This window comes from Candida jiufengensis, assembly GCF_024610255.1.
Source record: "Candida jiufengensis strain CBS 10846 chromosome Unknown scaffold1, whole genome shotgun sequence".
Taxonomy (NCBI): domain Eukaryota; kingdom Fungi; phylum Ascomycota; class Pichiomycetes; order Serinales; family Debaryomycetaceae; genus Lodderomyces; species Lodderomyces jiufengensis.
The window spans coordinates 2437492-2455095 of record NW_026261562.1 but is presented as its reverse complement, the minus strand read 5'-3'; the positions used below and the strand labels follow the sequence as shown (position 1 = coordinate 2455095).

Sequence of the window (17604 nt, the reverse complement as noted above, 5' to 3'; positions counted from 1 at the left end):
ATTACAAAATATATTTAACTATTTGGTTATGAACTTTCTTGTATTAATTTTATGGAGAAGTTTGTAAAACTAACACGACCAAGCATACCATTACAAAGTAAACTTTGTTAGCAAATTTATATTAGCTATGAATGATTGATATCTATTTACTAGTTTGAGAAGAAGTACAATCAAACTATCAGTTACTTATTTTTGAAAATATTAAAGTCCGTTTTCACGTTTGACCTGTCTTGAAACATATCATAGATCAGGATTATTGTAGTGAGCTACCAAAATCTATCAAGATGATCATCACTGAATCAATATTGGGGATTTCTAATTTATTCAAGTAATTCAATAAGAAATAAGCTTAGTATTGTTATTTCTTATCTTGAAAATCAAATCAAGGTTACAATGTAAAATCTACTTATATCAGTGATAAAAAGAAGTTGCAAAATTAAATAAATTTAAATGTTTCAAATTCTCTCTTCTCATAGAAATTATATTTTTACAGTTAATCTATACATTTAAGATTATATTATATACAACAAAGAACTTAAAAAGAACACCCGAAGATGGGGAAATATAGGAAAAGGTTCAACGAGAAGGCGAGAACCGGTATGCTTGCTAAACAAGCAGCTTTAAAGAAAGCAAGAAATAAACAATTTCATACACAACCAGAAGAAATAGGATCAGATACAGAAGATACAAACCCACAATATGATATTACAAATCTCAATGACCAAGACTCAAATGCAGAAATACTAGCTCCAGTATCAGAAGAAGAAAGACTAGCGAGAAAAAGAGCTCTAGAAGAAAACCTTTATACTCAAAATGCTAAAAGTGAAAAACTATCGAAATCAAAAAAGAAAAGATTAGATAAATATATAGAGCATCAACTAAAGCGTGAAGAAAGGAAAACATTACTAGAGAAACTAGCGGAGACAAAAATGGATACTTCAAAACTAAGTGCATTAAAAGAATTGGGAAAAGGTAAACAAACAAGGAAAGAACAAATGATTGAAGCTTTGGATCTAGAACAACAGGGAAGAGGTGATGAATATACAAAGGGAGTTTTATATGAAGAAAGAGATGTCAAAGATTTTGATGAAGAGAATCTGGCTCAAGAAAATGTGAATGAAGTCAAGTCATCGTTTGTGGATAATAGACCCTCAAAGTTTGGTGGTTCTGGATTTGGATTTGGTTTTAATAATATACCTGTAATAAAAAAAGACGAGTCTGCATCAAAAAAGAAATATAGTTGGAGAAAAAGAGTTGAAGATGAAGAAAAAAAGAAGTTGAAGCTAGAAGAAGAGGATGATTTTGCGTCAGATAGTGATGTGGAAGAAGATAAGCAACAAATGGAAGAGCTCAATGGAGTAGAAGATGACGATTCAGAAGAAGAAAGCGAGATGGAAGACGAGTTAAGCCAAAATGGTGAGATTGGTGATGAAAGTGATGAAAATGGTGACAATGAAGGGAGCGAAGATAATGATAGCGAGGAAGACGAAGATAACGAAGATGAGAGTGAAGAAGACGGGGAGGAGGAAGATGAAGAAGAAGCCTCGAGATTCATGATGCTAAAACCACGTCATTCAAAAATAGCAACTTCATTTAAAGAATGGGCAGAGCAACAGCTAAAAAAGAGTGAAGATAGAGAAAATATTCCACTCGTTGCTGAAGTTTCAGAAGAAACCAAACAAAAATATTCAAAACCAACCATTCACGAAGAAGATATAGATCATAGTTCCGATGAAGAGGGCTATATACCAATCAACAAGGACCTACTGAGAGAAGCATTTGTAGTTAATATTGAAAGATCAGACGAAATACAAAAACAAAGACTTGAATTACCAGTTTTTGCAGAAGAACATAAGATAATGGAAGCAATTTATCATCATGATTGTGTAATATTGTGTGGTGAAACTGGTTCTGGTAAAACAACTCAAGTACCTCAATTTTTATATGAAGCTGGGTTTGGTAATAAAAATAATAAATTATATCCTGGAATGATTGGAATAACTCAACCAAGAAGAGTTGCAGCAGTTTCAATGTCAGAAAGAGTTGGTAACGAATTAGGAAATCATAAACATAGAGTAGGTTACCAAATTAGATTTGATACAACTATAAAAGATGAAGGTACAGAAAACGGTACAGCTATGAAGTTTATGACTGATGGTGTTTTATTAAGAGAAATGATGACTGATTTCTTATTAACTAAATATTCTGCTCTAATTATTGATGAAGCTCATGAAAGAAATATCATCACGGATATATTAATAGGTATGTTAACCAGAGTAATGAAGTTGAGAAGAAAATACCATAATGAAAATCCTGAAAAATATAAACCATTAAAAGTTATAATTATGTCAGCTACTTTACGTGTTAGTGATTTTTCTGAAAATTCATCATTGTTTAAAATTAAACCTCCCATCATTAATGTACAAGCTAGACAATATCCTGTTTCAGTTCATTTTAATAAAAAGACAGAATTTGATTATCAAGAAGAGGCATTTAATAAAGCATGTAAAATTCACAAAAAACTACCTCCTGGTGGAATTTTAATATTTATGACTGGTCAATTTGAAATAACGCATTTAGTTAAAAGACTCAAAGAAGAATTTCCAAGTAAGAGACAAGTTCATGAAGATGAAATTATAGATGAAGTTAAATTATCTAATAATGTTCAGCAAGAACTGGAAGATATAGAATTTAGTATCACTTTAAATGAAGCTGAAAATTATGATGATTATGATGATGCAACATCTGATCAAGAAGAGGAAGGATTTGAAGAAGCAATTGAAAATACAGAAATTGGTCCTTTGCATGTTTTACCTTTGTATTCACTTTTACCTACAAATCAACAAATGAAAGTATTTGAAGAACCACCGAAGGGAAGTAGATTATGTATTGTATCCACTAATGTGGCAGAAACATCTTTAACTATCCCAGGAATAAGATACGTAATTGATTGTGGAAGAGCTAAAGAAAGAAAATATAATAAAGAGAATGGAATAACTTCATTTGAAATTGATTGGATCTCAAAAGCATCAGCTGATCAAAGAGCAGGTAGAGCAGGTAGAACAAGTGCTGGTCATTGTTATAGACTTTATTCATCTGCTGTTTATGAAGAATTTTTCCCACAATTCAGTCTACCAGAAATTCTCCGTACACCTTTTGAAAGCATTGTCTTGAGTATGAAGAGTATGGGTATAGATCAAATTGTGAACTTCCCATTTCCAACTCCTCCAGATAGGACCGCGTTAAAACAAGCTGAAGAATTGCTTGTGGTTTTAGGTGCTCTTGATAGTGAAAACCGTCAAGTAACAGATTTAGGAAAAAAAATGTCATTGTTCCCATTAAGTCCAAGATTTGCAAAAATATTAATTATTGGAAATCAACAAGAATGTCTTCACTACATTATAGCTATAGTCTCAGCATTATCAGTCGGTGATCCTTTCATTTCGGAGAATGAGATGATTGGTAATATGCCTGAGGAAGACAGAAAAGATTTCAGGAACAAATATTATAAATCAAAAGCCATTTTTTCCAAGTTAGATTCTTCAAGTGAGTGTATGATGTTGCTATCAGCTGTTTGCGCTTTGGATCATATACAAAAAGAGCAGGTTAAAAACTTTATATCCACTCACTATTTAAGACAGAAGGTTGTTGATGAAATACAAAAATTAAGGAAACAGATAAGTTATATAGTTGAAAGATGTTTAATCTCAACTGTCGGTGGCTCATTTGATCAAGTTGATAAACTAGCAGTTCCTTCAAAGAAACAAGTATCTGCCTTGAAACAAATGGTTGCATCTGGTTTTATTGATCAAGTAGCAATAAGAGCAGATCTTGTAGCATCTGATGTCAAAATTCAAAACAAGTCTAGCATTGTCAAAATTCCATATTGTCCAGTAATGCCAATTGATCACGGACAATTTGTTTATATTCATGCAAATTCAATAATGACAAAAACTGGTAATATTCCAGGACCATATATTGTTTATCAATCATTAAGTACAAGATCCAAACAACCAGAGGATCAAGAAGAACAACCTAAAATTAGAATGATACCATTAGTTGATATATCTGGCAAACAATTAGCTCATATTGCTAAAAATTCTATGTTGTTAACATACTCAAAACCTTTAGGTCATCCTTATGCACCTAAAAATTTAACTCCAACTAAAAGAGAATGTTATGTTGTTCCCAGATTTGGTGCTGCTATTGGTACTGCTGGTGTTGGATGGGATTTACCTGCAATTAAAGTCATTCAAGAAAAACAACACGGAAAATGGGTTAATTTATAGATTTACGAAATACAAATAGCATTGTTAAAAAATCTTCTTACTTCTCTAAGTTGATCCGCTTTAATTTGCAACTCTTAAATCATATATGGTAGAAGATATTTTGCAACAAAAAAAATGCGAACTAACAGATCTGTATAATTTTTTTAGTTTGTTTACATCTGCAAAAAATAAAAACGTAAAAATATCATTAAAACCCCCAATTCACAACAACCAATTTCTGTCCTTATGGAACAGCCAGATGAAAGAAGATGGGAAAGAAGGACGCAAAAGCGTGGAAGAAAGACACAACCTTTGATACCGAGTAGTATACTAGATCAAGCATCACAAAGAATATTTATTGTTTCATTATTCATTTTAATACAGAGTTATAAAATATATGATCTTGTACTACTAAAGTCAGAACTTACAGATTCAAATATACCACTAACTAACTTAACTAATTTTACATTTGTTTTAAAATTTGCATTAATTGATGGACTATTTTTATGGATTTTACCAATTTTACATATTCAATATCTTACTTTTTCACCATCAAAAACATTATTCTTTACATTGATATTAAACTTCATTTCGATTTTTTTAGTTAGTTCATATGCATTACCACTATTATCTAATTTCTTACTACCTATATGGAAGTTCATACTACAAAAGAAAGAATTAAATATAATTGGAGAATCAATCTCTAGGTCAAAAGTAATTGATATGGAATCACATTTTAAAGGAAAATTAACAATTCATTATTTACCAGATTCTTCAGCTAAAATGAACCCATTTCACTTTGATCAAACTTGCTTGGGATTATCAAATAACTACAATTTGGAAATGCCAATTGAGTTTAATACAACTTCAGGTATTGGTTTCCTACAAGTTCAACAAATTACTCCTCATAATGAAGTAATATTGCATAATTATACCGGTCATTCATTAAATAAGTTATTTAAAAAAGATTACTCACATTTAGACAAATTAAAAAACAAAAACAGCGATTACGGAAAGGTGTTTTATTTGGAGTACCCAATTAGAGAGCCAGGAATGTACAAATTAAAGAACATTTTCGACAAGAAAGGTAACAGCATAAGATCGTATAAGTCAGAGTTTATAATATCGAATTGTCCACTGGCCAAATTTTTCTATCCACCACATTTCAATTTTGATAAGAATTACAAATGCCTAAGCAATCTCGAACAAGACTCATTCCCAGTCCCATGGTTAGAAGCGTATGGTCCAACTCCAGAGTTTGTAAATGTTGATATAAAGTTGGATGGAAGACAATTCAAATCCTTAAACATTACCATACAGCAAGAAATTGATAATAGTATTAAATTGCGGACATCTGATTATAGTTATTTAAAACCAGTTAAATTACTTCGAAATTCATTAGAACAATCCATTATTTCAAATATTCAAGATTTAAAAGTTAATTCGGATTCAATATTGGAATTTCAACTAATATCAATTCAAGACTCCTTTGGTAATTTACATAGATATCAACCACTTTCAAAAGATAAAGATGTATGGTTCAAGTTAAAGTTGAAAAATTCTCCAACTGTCACATTAATAGACTATCACAAGGATAAAAAGTTGTTGATCGATGGAACCAAGACATTGCATATTTCAAATTCTGAACAATTCCAAGAGGAAGATTTTCCAGTTGAAGTTACATTATCTCATGATGGAAACAATCTCACCAAAGTATTTGAAGATAGAAAACAGCTTAAAGAAGGAATTAGAGTTGCAGAACCAGGTTTATATGAATTAATTACTGCAGAAAATAAATTTTGTCCATGTAAAATAGCAGATTCAAAGCCATTGAATGTAATTTTAGCAGACACTCCACAATTAAATATTGTCGCACAACCAGAAAGTGATAGATGTTTAGGTGTTGTGGGTTATAAATTTGATTTCAATTTCACTGGTGAAAGTCCATTCAAAGTTCAATACCAAATTTACTCAAATAAGTCTGGTAAATTAAGACATGTTCACACAGACTCTGGTAAAATAAATCGTGAACTTATTTCTCGTCAAGCCTCACATTCCTTCAAATTTCAACCACCAAGTGAGGGTAGTTATACTATAGTATTTAGTAACTTAAAAGATAGTAATTATTTTGAAAAAGGTTTTCCATTAGATGAGTCCAAGTATAGATATGAAACATATTTCAGACAAGCCTCAGAAATTTCACTAAAATCTCATAGTCCAGTCATATATACTTGCTATGGAGAAACGGCTAAAATACCAATGCACTTCAAAGGTAACGGTCCATTTTCATTTGATTATGACTTTATTGATCCTCATAACAAGAAAAAGTTGGTATCCACAATACATGAAAAGAATGTCACTAGTTATTTTATTGAAACTCCAAAATCATTGATTGGAAAAAACTACGAATTAAAACTAAGCAATGCAAAAGATAAGTTTGGTTGTAATGCTAAAATAATGAATCAGGATAAAGCTGTTAAAGTGATTAGTAGACCAGATATTCCTGAGATTGAATTACAACAAGGCAAAAAGCAAATAATTGATGGAGGATATGTTGATATCCCATTAAGTTATAAATCTTCAATTGGACCGAAGTCAAATGATGTTATCTATTTGAAACGCTGGAACTTAAATGGGGAAGAAATGAAATCCCAAAGAGCTGAATTAAGAGGATCATCTATTAGATTACATGAAGAAGGAATATATGCTTTAGATTCTTTCGAAAATGATGGATGTAAAGGTAAAATAATGAATAAAGATCATAAAATTACAATAACTTATTTTGAAAAACCATCATTGTCTATATCCTCCGCTGATGAATATTTACAACACAAGGACGATTCTACAATTCATCTAAAATCTGTTTGCAATGGTCAAGTTAATGAATTAAATTTAGTATTAAAAGGTGCAGCTCCATTTTTAGTAGATTATGAAATTAAATTGCCCAATGGTAAAATTGAAGCTCATACAATGACTATAGAAAATCATGAGATAAAGATTAAATTACCTAGTAGAGAAAATGGTCAATATGAACATAAATTCAAAAGAATTTTTGATGCAAGATATACTAAACATAGTGGGAAATCAGTTATGGCAAATACTCCAACTGTTATTTATGAAGTAAATCAATTACCTTCTGCCCAGTTCATATCGGGAAAACATTTTTCACAAACTTGTGAAAATAAAATAAATAATGATGATTTGTTGGTTAAAATCCCTATAAAGTTATCAGGCTCCTATCCATTTGATATCGAAGTTACCATCAAGAATGAAGAAACTGGTAAATCAATTCCACTTAGTTTCAAAAATATTTATGAACCATTTTTACCATTGAACAGTATGAAGTTTTTTTCATTAGGTGACTATTCAATTAAAATTGACAAAGTCTCAGATGCGAATGGATGTACTAAAACTTTGAATACGACTAATCAAATCAATTATGTCTTATCAATAACCGAGCCACCAAACATTTTTAAGGCTTTGCCTCAAAAAAATCATTATTGTGTTGGAGATCACGTTGCATATAATTTGTCAGGTGTACCACCAATAACAATATTTTATGAATACAATAATATTAATAGAAAAGCAGAACTGTATAATCATTTTGAAAGATTAGCTTCAAAACCAGGTATATTAAACATCAACGCATTAAAAGATTCCGGAGAAAATCAATGTTTAGTTAATTTTACTAAAAATTCCGATAAATCGAAATCTTTACAATTACAAGTCCATAATTTACCAAGTGTTGAAATAAATAAAGGTGATTATTTAATTGAAGATTTACATGAAGGTGATCAAACAGAATTAGTATTTACGTTTTTAGGTGATCCACCGTTTAGTTTAACATATATTAGAACTATTGATATAAAACAAGGTCATAAAAAAGTACGTAAATTATTAGAAAAGGAAACTATAAACAATATATGGGATTTTGAATATGTTGTATTAGCAAGTCTTGAAGGTACTTATGAAGCAATTGAAGTTGAAGATAAATATTGTCGAGCTGTGAAAACAATAGATTATGTAGAATGAATCATTTAAATATAAAAGTTAATAATAATTAGTTTGTATTATGTACATTTTGAGTTGTAGAAAGTTGCAAATCATATCTTATTGGTTTGGTTTTTGTGATATTAGATTATAATATTCTTTATGTATTGATTCAGCTAAATTTAAATCTTCATCAGTTATATTATTACCAACATCATGAGTAGTTAATTCAATATCTATTTTATTATAAGTTGTAATAATAGTAGGATGATGCTTTTTTAAATCAGATTGTTTTGCAATTAAATTTAAAAATTCCCAAGTTTTTTTAAAATTCTTTAATTTATAATGAACTTCTAAAACATGTGAAGGTGGACCTAATTCATCTACTATCCTAAGAGACCAATTGGGCTGTCCTAATGAGTTAATTGACTTTAGACCTTGACGAATTGATTCTTCATGTAAAATTGAAGGTAATTTCCTTGACATATTCAAATTGAATATTATAACATTTTAGAGTGAGCCGTAACACAAAATATTATTTAGTAGAAGTAGAATCTTTTAAAACATCGACAAGAAAAAATTATGTCTATGATTCAAAATTTAAATTTACGTGAATCAAAAACATAATTAGATCAATTTTTACACATTTTTCAACAAATATATTCTAAACATTACAACAAATACAGTATAATTAAAAGAGTCTCCATGATTCAAACTATTTGGAGAAAAGATTATGGTTTCAGCTTTATATGTATTACATATTCCAATTAATAATAATAATAATAACAATGATTTTAATATTTTAGATTCTACAAATTTTCAATGTTTAATAAGTAGAAGATTTCACGAAGATCATATACCTGAAGATTCAATTATACTAAACTCATTTTATAAACAAATCATAAATTTATCATCAGATCAATTAGTTCCAGTACTAGAGAATGAAAAATTATCATATATCTTTATACGATGTGAAAATGATATAGTCATATTAGCTGTAACAAACAAGAATATAAATGTAATGCTGGTCATTATGTTTTTAAAAAATTTCCATTTAATACTACTACATTATTTATGTAAAACAAGACAAAAAATACTACATCATCAAAAGCAAAAAAATCTAACAAAAGAAGTAATACAAGATAATTCAATATTAATATCAGAATTAATAGATGAATGTTTAGATTTCGGAATCTTACAAATTACTGATTATAAATTACTCGAGGAATATATAAAAGTAGAACCAAATTTACCCAAATATGATCAAGAAAATGGGAATATTAGTGATGATTCAAATGAAAGTGACGAAGAAGAAGATCCTGATGAAAAAAAGAAAACTAAAAATAAAAATAAAAAGAATAAAGCTACTGAAGATATAAAATCAACTCATAATCAAGCAGTAAAAACAGATGTTTTAAAAAACCAAACAGGTGTTGTGAATAGTTCCATTTTACGTACATATTCATCAGCTATAAATTGGAGACCAAAAGGTATTTTTTATGCCAAAAATGAAATTTTTATTGATATAATTGAAGATTGTGAATTTATTTTTGATTTACAAACATCAACTATAAAAAGAAATGAAATTTATGGAACTTGTGTAGTAAAATCTTATTTATCGGGAATACCCATCTGCAGAGTTGGATTTAATGAAAATTATATGTCAACTATTGAAAATGAAGATGTTATTGAAGCAACAAGAGTTGAAGAAGAACAAGACGAATTGCCAGAAAATCAAATAATCGATAATGATAACTTATTAGATGAAGATGATCTAGATGATGCAATACTGCAATCATCACTGCAAAATTCATTACTCACAAATAAACCTCGTCATAAAATACCAATTAGAAATATTCAATTCCACCAATGTATTGAATTATCCAAAATTTATAGAGAAAATATTGTTACATTTATACCACCGGATGATAAATTTATACTAATGACATATCATGTTGAACAACATAAGAATAAAAAGAAATTACCATTGTTACTAGTCAAACCAGTATTTAAAATTGATAAAATTAACGGAAGATTACAAATTTTGTGCACATTAAATACAAATTTCCCAAGAAGAAGACATTGTAGAAGTTTAATTATTAGAATTCCAATTAATCCATTTTATTTTAATATAAATTTATCAGATACAAATTTAAAATATAAGACAGAAAATGGTGAAGTTTCTTTTAAATTTGATAGTATGGAAATTATTTGGAAAATAGAAACTATTGATGGTAAAAAAACTGTTAGAATGATGTGTGAGTTATCTTTATTAGATATCAATGAAATATGTATTGAGAAAATTTCGAATTATATTTTGAGAAAAGTAAGTAAAAAAAATTTATCTCAAAGAGATATTAATGATGAAGAGGATATGAATGAAATTGAAAATAATGATACCTTAAATGAATTAAATGATTTTTATGGAGTTAATGGAAATAAAACTTCAACATCAAATAAACAAATGTTAAAAAAAATTAAACAAACATTTAAAAGTGATGATATAGTTTTAACTTTTAAAATTCCAATGTTTACATATTCAGGTTTAAAATTATCATATTTGTCGATTAAAGAAGAACAATTAGAATATTCTTGTTTTCCATGGATAAGATATCTTACTAAAAGTTCCGATAAGATTGGTGAAATTGAAGATGAGTTTATAAATAGCTCAAATTGCATGTATAGATTTAAATTAGGCGTTGATTGTTTTACTTTTGATTAATTTTAATTTTTGTTTTTTGGGAGTTATATAATACAAAAAAAAAAGTAGGTAATTTAATAGATAAAAGTATAAAACTTTGTATAATTAATTCTCATGCGATTATCAATATGTAAATATTGTCTTCCTTGCTCAGGGTACAATTGATGTTAAAACTTTAAAATAAAGTTGATAATCTTTATATTATTGAATTTGAAACGTATATATAAACTGTATTTTGAAACATGGAATTTATTACCAAATTAAGTAACCAAATACGAAAGAGATTAAAAATTCTCTTATCTAACATACACAAAATTAATTTACATAGAAAAAAAAGAAAAATCAAATATAACGAGATTATTTGAATTTAAATAATATATTAATTGATTCCTAAAAACTTTTATTATGATAATGCTTGATTATACTTTAAAAGATTAGTTTTAATGATTTATAATAAATTATTTTATAAATTTATATCATTTTTACTCCGCTTTAATTATACTTTTACAGTTATGAATTTACATTTAATTCATTAAAATATTCAAGTTTAGTAGTATATATCAATTACAACATAAGAAATCAAAATTAATACCATATATGACTTCAGTATCCAGTGTACGATCAAATACTACAACAGGGATAACTAGTTCAACAACAACTATTACAGGTATTAAAAAACCATCAACAAAACCTAAATTAGATTCAACAAATAAAAAAGTTCTAGTTAATGGATTGAAATCAAGAACTAAATCAAGAAATGGTTGTTTAACATGTAAAAAGAAGAGATTGAAATGTGATGAAACAAAACCAACTTGTTTAAATTGTAATAAAAAAAATATTGAATGTGGAGGTTATGCAACAAATTTTAAATGGAAACTGTTTAATGATGATAAACCTCGCATAAACGATAAATCTTTACAAAAACATTTGGAATTAGCAAGTTTTTCGGTTACTGGTAGATCAATTGAAGAAATTGCAAAAGAAACTGAATTAATTTCTAAAGGGTTTAATCCAAATTCAACAACAACTGTATTACCAGAAACAAAATCAATTAACGTATCACAACAGCTACAACCAGAAGCTTTAACTCAGACGACTCCTCAAATTCAACCACAACCTCAACGTAGATATAGTCATGCAATCATACCACCTCCACAACAATCACCAACTACTTCTGTGTTAAGTAGATCTTATTCGGACCTGACGGTTGGATGTGATATACAAGCTTTCAAAAATAATGATTTAAATTCCTTAGCAGATGCAGCAATAGTGGAAATTGAAAAACTGGAAACTCCAAAAGAAACAGTATTTTTACCTAATTTTGATAACATTATAAATCCAAACCAACCACTAGTTAAGAAGCATCTAACTAAAGATCGAGAATTTGAAATCAATTTATCTCCTTCATTATCAGCCATTTTAAATTTTGCATTTAATTCAGAAGATGTTGATATACCATCTGTGGAAACTTTATCTCCATTAAATTTAAGTAATAAACCGGCTCATTTCGAAATATCAACTGCACCATCACCCCATTTTGACAATAATAAAGCATTAGCTAAATCAGCAGAACAAGAACAAATTTTATTTCTCTATTCAGAATATACATCGGGGTTAATGTCTATAAAAAATGGCATTCATGAAAACCCATGGAGAAATATGATACTACCTTTAGTACCAAGATATAATTGTTTATATAATTCAATAGCATCCATGACTTTATTTCATTTGGCTGGTTCAAATGGAGTTGTTTCATCAACAGAGGAGCTCAAATCAAGAGGTTATACTTATATGAAAAGATGTATATTGGAACTAGCTAGTGGATTATCTAAAATGGAAAATGGTGGGGAGGGAGATTTTCCAGCTGATATCGGATTAGTCACTTGTTTAAATTTAGCAGTTTGTGAAAGTTGGGATACTCAAACTTCAAGTGGTATCGCTCATTTAAAAGGTGCAAAAAGTATAATAAATAAAATATTAACTTTATTAAAAGAAGAACAAGCAAGAATTAGAAGTAATAAGATTAGAAATGAAAATTCACCAATTGATTTTAATGATGTTAATATGTTACAATTGAAAAATAAATTGGTTTTAATTGATCAATTTGAATATGAAAAAATGCGTCATGATTGTTTAAATAAAAGTGATATATTGGTAATTCCAAAAAGTATTCATTTTTTGTTCAATATTTGGATTTATTTTGAAGTTTTAGCTCAAATGACAAATGATTCAAGTTGTGATGATAAAGGGGTGGATTTAGTAGCGACAATCACGTCGATGTTACAACAAGAGAAAAAAGGATTAGAAGCAAAATCTCCACTGGAAAAAAGTGATGCATCAGATAAATTATATACATTTTTTGATGAATTTGATGATTTTAATTATGATTCAGAAGTAGTTGATCCTTTATTAGGTTGTGGACAATCATTATTCCCAATAATTGGGAAAGTTGCAACCTTGGTTATAAAAATTAGAAAAAATAAATCAGATGGTAAATGGAAGAAAAGAAATACATTACATACAATAACTCATGCATCAGAATTAAAACATTTATTAACTGAATGGAAACCAACTATAAATTCTAAAATGTTAGAAAATGAAGATGAAAATGGTTCAAAAACTTGGGATTTATCATCATGTCTTGCAACTGCTGAAGCATATAGATATTCAGCATTATTATTTTTACATCAAGCAGTTCCTGAAATTCCATCATTATCATCTCATGCATTAGCTGAAAAAATATTCATATTGTTAGCATCAATACCAAAATCTTCAAATACTTGTATAACTCATATTTTTCCATTATTAGTAGCATCATGTGAAGCTAATTTAGGAGAAGAAAGAGAATGGTGTAAATCTCGTTGGAAACTTTTATCAGATAAAATGTGGATTGGAAACGTTGATAGAACTTATGAAGTTGTTAAAGAAGTTTGGAAAAGGAAAGATGAATTACAAAATGTTGAAGCAACAAATAATATAAAAGATGATTCAACTAAAAATCTAATGTCATTTATTAATTATGATCAATTGATTAATAATGTTAATCCTGATTCTTGTGGATTTCTTAATTCTAAAACTCATTGGTCAAGTATAATGAGAGAATGGGGATGGGAAGTTCTTTTAGGTTAGAAGTAATAATTAGCATTACCTATTTATTAAACCTATTTATTTATTTAATTGTTAATATTAGTCTTGTAAATTTTATTTACTCTTGAAATTCTTTACCCTTTTAACCGTTTCAAAATTAATTAAGTACTTTTGCATATATACTAAAAAGAGTCGCAATTATAAATTCTTAAAATCTAAAACTTCAATTAATAAATCAAATTATTGAAATTACAATAATTCAAATGACTAACTTATTTATCAATTCATTTATCTTCAATGTTGCAATTGACTAAAAGACTGATCTTATCAAGATCTATTTATTTCCAGACATTCAGAAAAGTAACCACAAAATCTCACTTAGCATCAAATCCATTTACTGTTGAAAATATGCAAATGATAAGAGAATCAAAAAATCAATTTCCTAAACCTAATCTAATTAGTTTTGATTTATTTGGTACTTTATACTATCCAAAAAAGTCAGTACCTGATCAATATTATGACATACTGAAACATGAATTTGGTATTAACAAATCATTAGAATCAATTACAAAAGATTTTCCCAAAATATATGATGAAATGATGAAAGAATATCCAAATTATGGTAAAGGAAATCCCAAATTTGAAAATACTGATACTTGGTGGGCTGAATTAGTTAAAAGAATTTATTCAAGTGGTGAATCAAAACAAGATGATGAAAAATTAAATGCTTTAGCTCATAGATTAATTCATCATTTTACAAGTAATGAAGCATATGAATTATATCCTGATGTAATACCAACTTTAAAATTTTTAAAAGACAAAAATGTGAGATTAGTAGCATGTAGTAATTCAGATGAAAGAGCATTAACAATATTGGAATCGTTAAAAATAAGACAATTTTTCCATTGTAATGAAATTTTACATTGTGATAATGTATTTTTAAGTTATAATTTAGATCATTCAAAAGGTGAAAAAGTGTTTTATGATAAAGTTGCTTTAGTTGAATACAAATCAGAAATTAATCCAAACTATAAGGGTAAAAATGTACCCATAGAATTCTTAAGTGGTTGTTATCAAATTGGTGATAATTATAATGAAGATTTTATTGGATCTATAAAATCTGGTTGGAATGGTGTTTTATTAGATCGTGATGGATCTCATAGTCTTAATTTAACAAAAAATAGAGAAAGTAATCCTCAATATGATGCTTGTGCTTTAAGTCTGCAAGAAAAAGAATTATCTACAAATGATGATTCCGATGATGAACCTTTGGTGCTTGCAAATAATAGAATTGTCATTACTAATCTTACGCAATTATTAAAACTATTTGACTGGAATTAGTATACTTTTTAAGAGTGTATAAAGAATTGTTCAAAAAAAGTATATAGGTCAATATAAAACGTTGAAGTTGACTAAGACTAATTATTGTAAATCAATTTCAGGTTTAATACAAATTTATAGCTTTGTAATTCATCTAAATTTAGATCTTTATTTTAATACATTATGCATTATTGTAAACAAATTAAACTAAAGTTGTAACAGAGTTTGATAAATATTCCTCCTCTTTGCAAACAAATTTGATTTAGTTGGGTTAATTGACTTACCGCATAAGTACAATACCTAGTTAAACTCTACCAATTTTAGGCTATCCAACTTGAATTCCATAATTTACAAAATTTGAAACAATAACCCTTTAGAGTCTAATCATAAAAAGTTAGACTATTATTAAATATTAGGTACAAAGAGAGAAAAGAAAAAACAAAAAAAAAAGATCAAGAACTTTTTGAATTTTATTTAATAAAAAATTTATTCTAATAATTATAAAATAAAACTCAGCCAATATATTACAATATAACTTTACTTTCAATTAAATAACATTAACGTTTCACGTTTCATATTATTAATCATTATTAATCTATCTTTAAACTACGACAGATTCATTTGTTTATTTAAAAATCATTATCAAACGCTAATTAAATCTCAAGAAACTTCCACAAAAATTTCGTAAATCTTAAGTTATATTATAAATAAAATACAAAATCCAGTAGATCTGGTTCAAAAATATAATTCAATATGTTCAATTTAATCAAACTAATATCTTTATTTTATTTATTATTTATATCATCTGTTTTATCAATCGACATTCAAATACAAAGTAATGATTCAGTTTGTGCTGCTGCAAAAGTTGTTGCAGATGGGATTTGGAATTATTATGAAGGTTTCAGACCTGGAGGAGTAATTGGAATGTTTGCTCAACCAAATTATTGGTGGAATGCAGGTGAAACATTTGGTGGATTAGTTGATTATTTTACATATTGTGATCCTCATAATGAAACATTACAAAAATGGATTCATGATGGTATGTATCATCAAGCTGGAGAAAATTACAATTATATTCCATCTAATCAGTCAATGACTGAAGGTAATGATGATCAAGGTGTTTGGGGTATGGCAATTATGCAAGCAGTTGAAAGAAATTTTACTAATCCAGATTCTCATTCTTGGTTAGAAATGGCTCAAGCTATATTTAATACAATGAATGCAAGATGGGATAATCAACATTGTGGTGGTGGATTAAGATGGCAAATTTTCACTTGGAATTCTGGTTATAATTATAAAAATTCTATTTCAAACGGTTGTTTATTTCATATTGCTGCAAGATTAGCAGCATATACTGGTAATAAAACTGTTTATGTTGATGCAGCAGAAAGAGTTTGGAAATGGATGGATGATGTAAAATTTTTAACTGAAGAAGATAATGGTAATTTTAGAGTTTATGATGGTGCAAATGTTGATGATAATTGTACTAAAGTTACTGATTTAAGATGGTCATATACTTATGGTGTATTTATGAGTGGTTGCGCTTATTTATATAATGTTACTGGTGATGAAATTTGGAAAACTCGTGCAGATGAAATTGTTGAGGCTTCAACTTCATATTTTTTCACTCAAGATAAAGTCATGCAAGAAACTACTTGTCAACCTTCTAATTTATGTAATAATGATCAAAGATCTTTCCGTTCATTATTTGCAAGATGCTTGGGTTTAACTAAATTAATTATACCTGATTTTGCTGATCAAATTGACCCATATTTAGAAAAAAGTGCTGAAGCTGCTGCACAATCATGTTCTGGTGGTAGTGATGGTGTAACCTGTGGTGAAAATTGGTCTCATTCTGGTTGGGATGGTGTTTATGGATTAGGAGAACAATCCTCAGCGTTAGAAACAATCATGTCATTAATTGTAAAAAGACCTTTGAGTATTGCTACAGGAGGACAAAATAGAAGTAATTATGCTGCTGGATTAGATTCTCAAGATTCTCAAAATAAAAATAAAATTAAAGTTACTTCGAAAGATAGAGGAGGCGCTATTGCTCTTACTGTTATTGTACTTGCTGTAATACTTGGAGGATCAGTTTGGATGTTTCTTTAGTATTTAGATTCTAGTTGTGTACATTGTATAAAGAATTGATTTCTATTACAAAGCTCATACTTTTTTGAAAACTGTTACAATTGTTAAATAATTTATAAAAGGCGCAACATTGCGCGATAATATTCT

The 17604-nt window shown here is 28.2% G+C and overlaps 7 protein-coding genes across 7 annotated transcripts; 6 read left to right on the top strand and 1 right to left on the bottom strand. All coding sequences in view use genetic code 12, as the record gives it.

Annotated features, from left to right (window-relative positions):
* Window positions 1-554: 554 nt before the first annotated feature.
* Window positions 555-4289, top strand: KGF54_004830 (ATP-dependent RNA helicase; the record flags this gene model as incomplete). Its single annotated transcript, XM_051765571.1, has 1 exon — window positions 555-4289. The coding sequence occupies one exon, from the start codon at window positions 555-557 to the stop codon at window positions 4287-4289; it is 3735 nt and encodes a 1244-aa protein (XP_051618871.1).
* Window positions 4290-4991: 702 nt separating this feature from the next.
* On the top strand, window positions 4992-8300 carry POM152 (Pom152p; the record flags this gene model as incomplete). Its single annotated transcript, XM_051765569.1, has 1 exon — window positions 4992-8300. One exon carries the CDS (start codon window positions 4992-4994, stop codon window positions 8298-8300), a length of 3309 nt encoding a protein of 1102 aa, XP_051618870.1.
* Window positions 8301-8378: 78 nt separating this feature from the next.
* Window positions 8379-8744, bottom strand: PHHB (4a-hydroxytetrahydrobiopterin dehydratase; the record flags this gene model as incomplete). Its single annotated transcript, XM_051765568.1, has 1 exon — window positions 8379-8744. One exon carries the CDS (start codon window positions 8742-8744, stop codon window positions 8379-8381), a length of 366 nt encoding a protein of 121 aa, XP_051618869.1.
* A 247-nt stretch (window positions 8745-8991) lies between these two features.
* On the top strand, window positions 8992-10980 carry KGF54_004827 (uncharacterized protein; the record flags this gene model as incomplete). The annotated part of the gene is made up of 1 exon (XM_051765567.1): window positions 8992-10980. The coding sequence occupies one exon, from the start codon at window positions 8992-8994 to the stop codon at window positions 10978-10980; it is 1989 nt and encodes a 662-aa protein (XP_051618868.1).
* A 576-nt stretch (window positions 10981-11556) lies between these two features.
* On the top strand, window positions 11557-14088 carry ZCF9 (Zcf9p; the record flags this gene model as incomplete). The annotated part of the gene is made up of 1 exon (XM_051765566.1): window positions 11557-14088. The coding sequence occupies one exon, from the start codon at window positions 11557-11559 to the stop codon at window positions 14086-14088; it is 2532 nt and encodes an 843-aa protein (XP_051618867.1).
* A 255-nt stretch (window positions 14089-14343) lies between these two features.
* KGF54_004825 (uncharacterized protein) lies at window positions 14344-15387 on the top strand (the record flags this gene model as incomplete). The annotated part of the gene is made up of 1 exon (XM_051765565.1): window positions 14344-15387. One exon carries the CDS (start codon window positions 14344-14346, stop codon window positions 15385-15387), a length of 1044 nt encoding a protein of 347 aa, XP_051618866.1.
* A 732-nt stretch (window positions 15388-16119) lies between these two features.
* DFG5 (putative mannan endo-1,6-alpha-mannosidase) lies at window positions 16120-17478 on the top strand (the record flags this gene model as incomplete). Its single annotated transcript, XM_051765564.1, has 1 exon — window positions 16120-17478. The coding sequence occupies one exon, from the start codon at window positions 16120-16122 to the stop codon at window positions 17476-17478; it is 1359 nt and encodes a 452-aa protein (XP_051618865.1).
* Between the last annotated feature and the right edge of the window lie 126 nt (window positions 17479-17604).